We start from the raw sequence: 10,605 nt of genomic DNA on the forward strand, positions 1-10,605 counted from the left end.
ATATTGGAAAGAATGTTTGTGAGAACATCATCGGGACAACTCTCAATGTCGATAGAAAATTGAAAGACAATATTAAGAGATGACTTGATCTAGTTGACATGGGAATTCGGCGTGATCTTCATCCTCAATTACTTTTGAATGAAAATTTTCGGTTGTCGCATTCTATTTTTGCAATGTCGAAGAAAGAAAAAGAAGCGTTCTGCACGGTGTTGAAGGATATAAAGGTCCCAGATGCGTATGCATCAAATATATCTCGATGTGTGAGTCTTAAAGATCAAATACTATATTCTCTAAAATCAAATGATTATCACATCTTGATGCAAGATTTATTTCCAGTTGCTTTACACTGTTGTATGTCAAAAAAGGTGGCGTCTTGTATAATTGGACTATCCAATATAATGAAAGCTATTTGTGACAAAGTTTTGATTGTTGAAGAACTTGAGAAAGTAAAAGATCGAGCTGCCTTAACTTTATGCAACTTGGACAAGATCTTTCCACCTTCGTTCTTCACAATTATAGTGCACTTGCTAATCCATCTCCCTCACGAAGCAAAACTTGGTGGACCGGTTTTCTATCGGTGGATGTATCCTATAGAGAGGTGCTAATTTATTTGCAAAGTTTTCATTCATTCATGAATATACCTTTAATTACAACTTTTGATAATGTTGTATATCGTGTTTATGTTCCTATGCAAATTGAAGTCTTATTATTGTAATAAACATTATCTAGAAGGATCAATTGCTGAAGGTTACTTAGCAGAGGAGTGCATGACTTTCTGCTCTAGATATTTAAAAGATGTTGAAATAAGACTGAATAGACTAAGTAGAAATGTTGGGCTCACTAATCATAACTTAGTTGAAACTTATCTATCTCGAAGTTATGGACAACCAATCGGTAAAGTTGAAATTGCACACTTAGATGATAAATCTTGGTTACAAGCACATCGATATGATCTTTTTCACTACGATTCAATTGAACCATTCCCTGAGTAAGTTTTAGAATTTGATAAATATTCATCTTTTTCATTTGTTTATTTTCTAACCAAGTAATCCACTTTTTACATAGTGAATTTCAATAAGTCTTGAGATCTCGTTCACACTCCTGAAGATTACAACATCGAGAGATTCATAAGTAATATATAAAATCTTTTCATGAATGGTTAGGGCAGACGGTATGCAACTAAAGCTTTCAATGAAAAATAATAATGTTTTCGTATAACATTATAATTAATCAATTTACTTTAAATTCAATAGGCTTGGAGTGGAAAGGACGTCAATGAAAAGGTTAAATGGCTTTCCCAAGGTTTGAATAGAGTAGTAAAAATATATAATACCTTCCTCATCAATGGATTCAGGTTTCATACAAAATCTCGTGACAGATTGAGGAGGACCTAAAATTGTGGAATAGTTGTTAATTTTTCAATTACAAGTTATGCTAGTGCTAGGGACAGTAATCCTGTTGAGGGAATTGTGGAGTATTATGGACTTCTTACGGATATTATTGAGTTGGATTACTATGGCAAACGGAAGGTTATCTTATTTCAATGTGATTGGGCTTATGTTAATACTGCTCGTGGAATTAAAAAAGATCAATTTAGTTTTACAATGGTGAACTTCTCTCAATTAATTCACATCAGACAACAATTGATAGACGAGCCGTATGTATTTTCTTATCAAGTCAAACAAGTTTTTTACTCGAAAGATCCAACTGATAAGGGTTGGTACATTGTACTCCGTAACACTCCTAGAGACTTGTTTGACATGGGGAATGGAAGTAGAGATGATATCGACGAAAGATTAGAAACTTTGCCTTTTCCAGAACAAAACTTAAATGAAACTATCCCTAGTACTAGTACACAATTTCAATAGGTTCGTTAAGATGTGGATGAAGATATTTACGAATCATGATGTAGTAAGATTTTACGTTTTTTTAATTGTTTGTAATATTATAATTTAAATCTTAATCTTGTTAAATATATCCATTACTATTATTGTTGTAATTAGTTACTAATATTTTAACTATTTTATTTGTATAGCAGATAATATGCCTAGAAAAAGATTGTGAGATCTAAATATTATTCAAATTCCTCCAAATTTGGAAGAAATAAATAGTGATCAACAGACTGCAATTGGACCTTCGAATGTTCCGAATACAATTGACGAACTTGTAGGAATTTAAAGTAATGTTAACTTTAATTTACATGCATATTGACTTTTATTATTGATTTTTTTTCAAATTCTTATATTATCATATTCAATTTTTTTAGCTGAAAATGGTGGGAGGCGCAAAACTCGAGGACGTACACTATTAAATGATTTATACAATTTAAACTCTATGGAGCGTGTCAAAGTATCTAGAAACAGTCATGGTCAGCCTATTGGATCAGAAACTCGAGTTTTAGCAGGATACTTGGGCATTATAGCACGAAATGTCAATCTGTTGCCAATCAACTACGAGTCATGACATCATATGTCTGATAGTAACAAAAGTCATGATCTGGATAATATTAAGGTAAAAACGTGAATGTAATTTATAATACTTTGGTTTAATTTTTATTTATATTTAATTTCTAAACTTGTGTTATTTGCAAGAGAGATTTGCTTTAGAGGTCTCGGGTAATTATATGAAGAAAGCGTTAGCAAATAAATGGAGAGACCATAAAAGTACTTTAAAAAGGGAATATTTTAAGAAAAATATAAACCTCGAAGAGAAATTGCGAAATGTTCCAATGCTGAGGTACTATTAGGAAGATGCAGTTAGATTTTGGAATTCAAAGAAATGAGAGGTATTATGTACTTTGAAACTCTTATAATTATTTTGGCTTATAGTATTTACTATATAAGTAATAATAATTTCATAGTGTAGGATCATGAACGAGTTAGAACTATAAGTAGGCAAAAAAAAAATTCACGCATACAGCTGGGTCAAAAAGTTTTACTTGTGTAGTTGATGACGAGGTATTTTGAATTTATTAATTGTGTCAAATATTAATTACTTTCTACTAAATAATATTTTTCCTACTATATTGTAAGAACTGTCGTCTGGTCAAAAAGTTGAACGCTTTCAACTTTTTAACATTACACATAAAAAGAAAGATGGATCTCTTATGACTACTGAAGCTGCAAAAATTATGGTATATTTACTTAATAAAAATTGAATTATTTTAAATATTTATCATGTTTAATTATAATGGTTTAATTCATCGTTTGTAATGCAAATAATGCCAAGTTATGTTGCATTTGCTTGATTATATATTTCGTTTCTAATTCTTTAATTGATTTATTAGGAGAAACTAAAAGATAAAAGGGCAGAATATGAAGCTACGGCTTCAAGTGATAGTTCTGCTAATCTGGACGACATTGATAACCGAGTTAGTACTGAAGTTTTGGGTCCTGAAAGAGATGACCGGGTTCGATTTCAAGGATCTTTCGTTAGCCCAACCCAATATTTTAGATCCAGCTTGCAGCAGTACATGCCTTTAGCGAATGAGGCTCAAGCCGAAGTTCAGAGGTTAAGAGACTAGATGGCTCAAATGCAAGCAAGCACAGTTTAGCAAATTGCTCAACTTAAAGCGGAGGCAGCAGCGAAAGAAGCAGAAGCAACAGCAAGAGTAGCAGAGACAACAAGGAAATATGAAGAACTCCAACTACAGCTTCAAAAGATGATGAACATGTTTCAGCAGAATCAATTGCAGAATCTGCCATCTTAGACTTTTGTTTTCTTATTGTGAGAATATCTTAACAATATTACTTTTGAATATATTTTGTTATTCTAGTTATTAGTTTAAATTATATATATATTTCTTTCATGATAGTATCATTGAGATTTGAAGTTACAGGAAAATATGTTGAAAATTTGGGTTCTATATGAAATAAAATGGGTTGTTAAAATCTGTTAATGTCAGTGGCGTTTTCCCACAAACGTCGCTATAGAACATGATCCTTAGCGGCGCTTTTACTACAAACGCCGCTAAAAAACATGATCTTTTAAGGCGCTTCTAGCTACAAATGCCACAACATGCTCGACTCTCTTGCGGCGTTTTACTACATAAACGCCGTAAATTTTAGAGGTGTTTTTTTTGCAGCGCTTTGTTTTAACAACACTTATAAGTACCGCTATAGGGCCAAAAAAATGCTGCCAAAAACTTGTTTTGCTGTAGTGAGTATGTTGTAAGTATGAGAGTTTGGGTTTGATTCCAAACAATATTGTTTTCTCACAATAATTTTTTTATTTGAATATTTCAATTTTTTATTTATAAAAAATATATTATTTTAAATTATTTATTAAATATATTATTTGTATAAAATTTGAAACTCTTCACCCAAAATTGAGGAGTTGGGGTTAAAAACTTAACGGATTTTTAGTTTGGAACATAGAATAATCTAATTCGAAAAGTGAAAGCCGATGCGCAAATCAACTACCTTTTTTAGTTGAAATAATTTTATCAAACTACCTTTTTAACTTAAATACTTTTTATCTACTTTTTTAGCTGAAATACCAATTTAAAAACAACAACAACAAAAATCTATTGAACATTATAAAGAAATTAGTTACATTTTATTTTTTTACCCTAAACTTCGGTAATCGAGTCTAACTTGATACTTAATATTGTTTTTAGTTTACTTCGCTACCTAAATTAAAAATTAGATTTATTTTAATTTTTAAACTTAGAAAATATATAAATTTAACACCGTAATACTCTAAAAATGTGTCATGTCATCAAATTTGGATAAAATCTAAATTCAAAGATTCTTTTAAATAAATTAAGTTGCCACAATTAAAAAAGTAAACTTACATTAAATTATTGACCAATTGACAAAAAAATGCCCATTTCCAAAAAAAATTACGAAAATGGGCTTTTTTTTTCAAAAATAACGGGAATAGTCTGATTTTACTAAAATGCACTGATTTGACATCGTTTTTAGGGGAAAGTCAGAAAAGCACATCCAACTCAACGTTTTTTTCCCTCTGACCTGTAAAGCGCATCCAAGTCAACACATTTTATTAAAGCGCTTCTAGGTTAGTCTTTAATCTTATGTTGTTAGTTAAAAGAGGAAGAAATCCCACATTGTCTAAGAATAAGCTGCAAACCTATTCATGAGTTTATATATACACATATCTCACATCCCATATTGCTTAATAAAATAAGGGAAACGAGACTTTGGGTATATATAATTGCCTGTTTTGTAAGTTTTATTCTCATATTAATTGTTGGAACCAAAAAAAAAAAAATAGGCTGCCACTTTGGGATTACATAAATGCACATTCTTGTAAATTTTCAAAAAATTGGCTTGTTTTTGTAATTTTTTTAAAAATAACATTTTTTTGAAAATTAAGTTGTTGAAACATAAACAAAAGAGTGTTGATCTAGAAGTGCTTTAATAAAGCGCGCTAACCTGAACATGGATGTATTTATTGACTTTTTCTTGAAAATAACATTAGCCCAACGCATTTTAGTAAAAACGAATCATTTCCGTTATTTTTGAAAAAAGAGTCCATTTCCGTAATTTTGTTTGGAAATGGACTGGTCAATTGGTCTAAATTATATTGAGTGCTTTACCTTCAAAAACGAATTGAGTGCTTATTGCTTAAAATGAAAAGAAGAAGAATTAAGTGGTTATTGGTGCGAAGATAAGCTGAGATGTTTTAATCATTACATTGATTAATAAGAAGAAATTCAAAAGAAAGCAACTCTTTAACAAAATTATTCACAAATTTTAGTTTTCATTAATTAAAAAATATTAATAATTACTGTTTTTTGACCAAACAATTAGACTCAAATTGAAAGATAAAGCAGTTACAGAAGTAGATGTGGGTGTTCAACCCTTAAATAAATTGACATCCATCCACTTGTGCCAGATTTGAAGTGCTACCAATGTTACTTCCGCCCTTTTGATCTGCAACTTGAAAATATTATCAGGTCAACAACGATCAATGGTCGGTCAATGTTGGTCAAAATTCGACCAATGCAGGTAAATGATCAGTCAACTTCAGTCAAAGTCAAAGTATAGTTTTCTAAATTTTATATTATATTTTTATTTTATAAATTATTTTATAATTTATATTTATATTTTTAAATTTTTTTTAAGAATTTATAAATCTATTTTCATTGTTAATATACATGGACGCGATATGACATTTTGTAATTGAATTGAAGTGTGATTGTGATTAGGTCACATTTCAATTGATTTTTTTAATCAGTAATGGACTGAACTGATTAACATAATATCAATCTAAAAAAAAGAGAGTTTAGATATGAAAATTAGAGGTTACAAATGAAATGATGGTTAGCACCTAATAGTGTCGGGTGGTGATTATAATTATAGAAAAATAATAAATTTAGGCGAAATTAGACATTGATCTTCTTGTATTTTGGGGTTAGAATAGTACATTTAAAGAAAAAGGATTATAGGCAAAGGTACTTGTAGAATATTTAGTTTGGCTAAGAGTTCTATGATGCAATACTCTCTTTAAGTTTTTGTTAAGGTATAATGCCTACTCCAATCCTCTCTTACTATGCTTAGGTGAAGAAGTTGAGTTCTTTTAGGTGAATCTTTGCCCTTTATCTTCTCTTGCCCCCTCGTTTACTTTGTTTTTTTGCACTCCTTTGCTTTCGCTGCGTTTCTGCCCCTACATGGATCTAAGCACTGATCCTCCTTAATGTGAGAACAAGGATAATAAGAAGTCTGAGCCATGGCCTTTTACGCTGTCATTATTCACAAATTTGAAGCTTTCCATTCCTTCAACGCTTTTAACCTCTCGTCGTCCCGAGAAAAGAGTGCAAAGGGTCTATCTAACACCCCTTATTCAATACAGCAAGTATCGATGTTTGAAGACATCTTCCAATTTATAAATAATTTTTTCGATCTTTATTGAACTTGGTTTAATGATTTAAATTCATGTACAAACTTAAAAATATTTTAAAAATCATTCAATGGATATATAAAAAATAAATCATGTTTTGATAAATCTAGACAGTAGGTACCTTTATACCTAATAGGAGGGTATCCATACTTAACCTCTTGAGTATCTATAACTTGACGTAAGGTATCAATAACCTGCTCTAGAAATCTTTTTCCGCAAGTATTAATCCTCAACACCAGTATCTTGTATTCCTAAAATCAAATTTAACTACTATTTTGCCCAAGTATCAATAACAAAAAGATTAATTATCGATACTTAATACAGTACATTGAAATTTGAACAAATTATTAAAATACTTATTAAAATATCAAATTTTTAAATGTATTTGACTTCTTAAAAAAGATTAAGGGTTAAATTTAACTTAGCAAAAAAGTTAAATTGACAAAAGATGTAAACATTAAATCCTAAATTTATCATTATACTTTATAAAAAAATTAATTTTACCATTATTACATACTAAAAAAAACTAAATTAACAAAAGAAGTTGAATTTCAATTCCAATAAAATTAATATTAAATAGTAAAAAAGATAACTCCACGTTTAATTATAAAAAGAACTGTAAGACATCAAGAAAAAAAAAAGAAAAAAAGTGAACCAACTCAAATAGATGATTATTTTTTTTCGTATTTTTGATAAATTGAAATTTTAAATATTAAAAAATTAAGTGTTAAATTTTATAAGTCTAAATTTATATTAGAATATTTTATTAAATTAATAAATGAAAGTATTAAAAATAATTATATTATTAGATAAAAGTTTATATTAATTTTTAAAAGATTATTTATTTTTTAATTTTTAATTTTAATCTTATTAATATAATATTTTATATTTTTTCATAAAAGATAGATATGGTAATTTAAATATTTTATTTAAAAAAAAATTATTTTAATTTTTTAATAAAATAAAATCAACTTAATCCTTCCTACATTCACTGATAAGTAGTTATCTACTCACTCATTTTATTGAACACCCTTTTGTAGAAATTTGTATATTAAGTAAAAAATTAAAATGATGGTCAAATACATTTAAAATATTAAATGTTGAAATTTTCAATAAATTATATCTTTAAATTTTAATTTTTTAAAATTTTAATTTGTGTTAAATTATTTTTTGTTTTATAATATAATATGGATAAATATTTAATTTTTGAAAAACACTCTTGACCTAATATTAAATATTTAAAACAGAAAAATTATTTCAAAAATAAATTTGGACTATACATTTTTAAACATTAGTCAAAAGTAATAATAGTAGTGAACTTCTTTTGTTTTTTTAAAAACATTTATTTCCCTAAGAGATGTGATATATAACTTCATTTGAATCCAGAAAACTTCTCACTAAGAATCGTATTTAAAGGAACTCAAACTAAAAAAAAAAAAAAAAAAAAAAGCAGTACAACCAAAAGGAACTACAAAAAAAATAAACAAGCCGAAAACCCAAACACTGAGAATGAAGATTCTTTCAGTATCACAAGTCCAACCTCTAATATGTTATTTACATAAAATCACTGATATCCAAACTATCAGGAATTTCAAACTTGAGCAAGCTGCTGAAGCTTTCTCTCTCGTCATCGACACTGCTGCTGCTGTTGATGAATGTTGACGGTGAATTCAACGGAGATGGACTTCTTATTGGCGTTGACCTCACAGAATCAAAGCTAAACATCTGGCTGCCCCCTATTGATTGGACGTTAGAATTCTCAGATGTAAAGGGATCTGTCGGATTTGGACTACAGTGCACATATTTTGGAAGCGAAGCACAGGCATTAGTTAAAGTAGAAGTCAATGTTTCTTGGGTATCTGGGCAACTGAAGCTTTTCATATTGGAAGAAATCCCTGTTGCATTGTTTTGCATGAGTTCTATTTGGTTTAGCGCCCAAGTACTAGGAATGGGAGTAGATGTGGTGCATGTGGAATCATTTTGGATGGTGGATTGAACTTGAAGCTGACTTGGTTGTAAGGAGCTGGGAACCAGATGTTGCTGAGAATTAGAGAGCTGGTTTTTGTGGAGATATTGCACAAGTATATCTGGGTTCTCTTGTTTCAAAGATAAGAGAGTATTAGCTAGCCGTAGCAGTTGTGGGTTTAGGAGAGGTTGTGCACCTAACAAGTTTGACGCATTGAGAAGAGATTGGTTGCACAAAGTTGAGGTGAGAATGGAGGAAAGGTCAAGCATATCAAGGCGTGGAGCATGCGTCACTGGATCTATTCCATTTCTTAGAAGCCTTTTCCTGATATGCGTGTTCCAGTAGTTCTTGATTTCATTGTCCGTCCTTCCTGGCAAACGAGCGGCAATAGCTGACCACCTGATATTCATAACACAAGCTAGAGTGTGTAAGGTCCAAGATCATCATAATATGAAAATGACTGCCCAACAATATAATATTGACCACACACTACATGTTGTAATGAAAATTTTAAATAGAGAAAAAGACTCTAATCATACTTGTTGCCCAAGATACTGTGAAGTTGAATTATGGTTTCTTCTTCTTCAAAGGAAAACCTTCCTCTCTTGATATCAGGTCTAAGGTAGTTTGCCCATCTGAGACGGCAGCTCTTTCCACATCTTTCGAGACCTGAACAGTTGAAATAAAAGCATCATCATATCAGTCTGAAGCACAAGTGGTAAGCAGTGCAGATAGGAGGAGGGAGGCAATTTTATACCAGCATTCTTAGGGAGGGTACGCCAGTTTCCAGGGCCATGACTCTGAATATAATTAGTAAGCTTAAGATCTTCCTCGGGAGTCCATGGACCTTTCTTGAGGCCAGTTTTGTCACAGCAAGGTGCTCTCCCCATTGATTTTTCTTGAAGAAATGATGAAGCAGATGGTGCAATTTACGTGAAGGAGCGAGTGGCTGGAGGCTATGCTGCAGTGATGAAAAGATGGAGAAAAGTGTGAAGGTGGTGGATCCCAAAGGAAGGATGACCTTCCCCTATATAAAGTCGGGAAGGATTTCTAGTATTGAAGTCAGCGAAATTTGGCGCCGGCCTCACGACACGTGTCTCTTTTCTTTATGTATTTTTTACGTACATAAATATTAATTATCCATTATTTTTCTGGAGTTTGAAATATAGTACAAATGTGTAAAATATTTAGAGATGTTATTTTGTTAATTTGCTTGTTTGAGACGGAAAATTAAAAAAAGTTTAGGATAAAACTTGGTTTCAATGAGCAAGTATAAATGGTGATAGTTTGACCTTAATTCTGCACCCAAAAGTCTAAAATGATTGGACGGTAAAGGTAGTTAAGGAAGGTGTCCACGATAGAAGAAAATGAGACACTGTTGCATTGCCCAAATTTGAACTTCCAAATAAAGTCATGTTTATCTACGTTGGCTTTCATCACCAATTACTACCCACCACCATCAATTTGGTACTCTCTGAATTTTCAACCTCCATAATACAAGTTTAATTTGCATGTGATGTTTTTTTTTAAAATAAAATAAAATGATGTTCCAATTTAGCGAAATTATTTTTTACACCCCACAACTTTATTTTATTTTAGTTATATAAATTTGATTTAATTTTCATATATTATTATCAATCTTATTTATTAATTAATTGAATTATTTTGTTTTGAAATATACAATTAAATAGCAAAGAAATCAAATTTGTTTATTAAATTTTATATATATTGTTATTTATCTATAAAAAATAAATATATCAATTTTATTTTTGAAT

The 10,605-nt window shown here is 30.3% G+C and overlaps 1 protein-coding gene across 1 annotated transcript; it reads right to left on the bottom strand.

The window, feature by feature from the left end:
* Positions 1-8,251: 8,251 nt before the first annotated feature.
* LOC107938050 (transcription factor MYB102) lies at positions 8,252-9,944 on the bottom strand. The gene is made up of 3 exons (XM_016871086.2): positions 9,588-9,944; positions 9,370-9,499; positions 8,252-9,229 (listed from the first exon to the last, which is right to left on the bottom strand). Exons 1-3 carry the CDS (start codon positions 9,718-9,720, stop codon positions 8,419-8,421), a joined length of 1,074 nt encoding a protein of 357 aa, XP_016726575.2. The 5' UTR covers positions 9,721-9,944; the 3' UTR covers positions 8,252-8,418.
* Between the last annotated feature and the right edge of the window lie 661 nt (positions 9,945-10,605).

The sequence above is a fragment of the Gossypium hirsutum genome, chromosome A12, assembly GCF_007990345.1.
Source record: "Gossypium hirsutum isolate 1008001.06 chromosome A12, Gossypium_hirsutum_v2.1, whole genome shotgun sequence".
Classification (NCBI taxonomy): Eukaryota; Viridiplantae; Streptophyta; class Magnoliopsida; order Malvales; family Malvaceae; genus Gossypium; species Gossypium hirsutum.

Bases quoted from the DNA above. Each gene is read 5' to 3' on its own strand.
- LOC107938050 (XM_016871086.2), bottom strand. From the start codon at position 9,720: ATGGGGAGAGCACCTTGCTGTGACAAAACTGGCCTCAAGAAAGGTCCA. The intron at 9,500-9,587 runs GTATAAAATTGC...TCAACTGTTCAG, and splicing joins TACCCTCCCTAAGAATGCTG to GTCTCGAAAGATGTGGAAAG. The intron at 9,230-9,369 runs GTATGATTAGAG...TATGAATATCAG, and splicing joins CACAGTATCTTGGGCAACAA to GTGGTCAGCTATTGCCGCTC.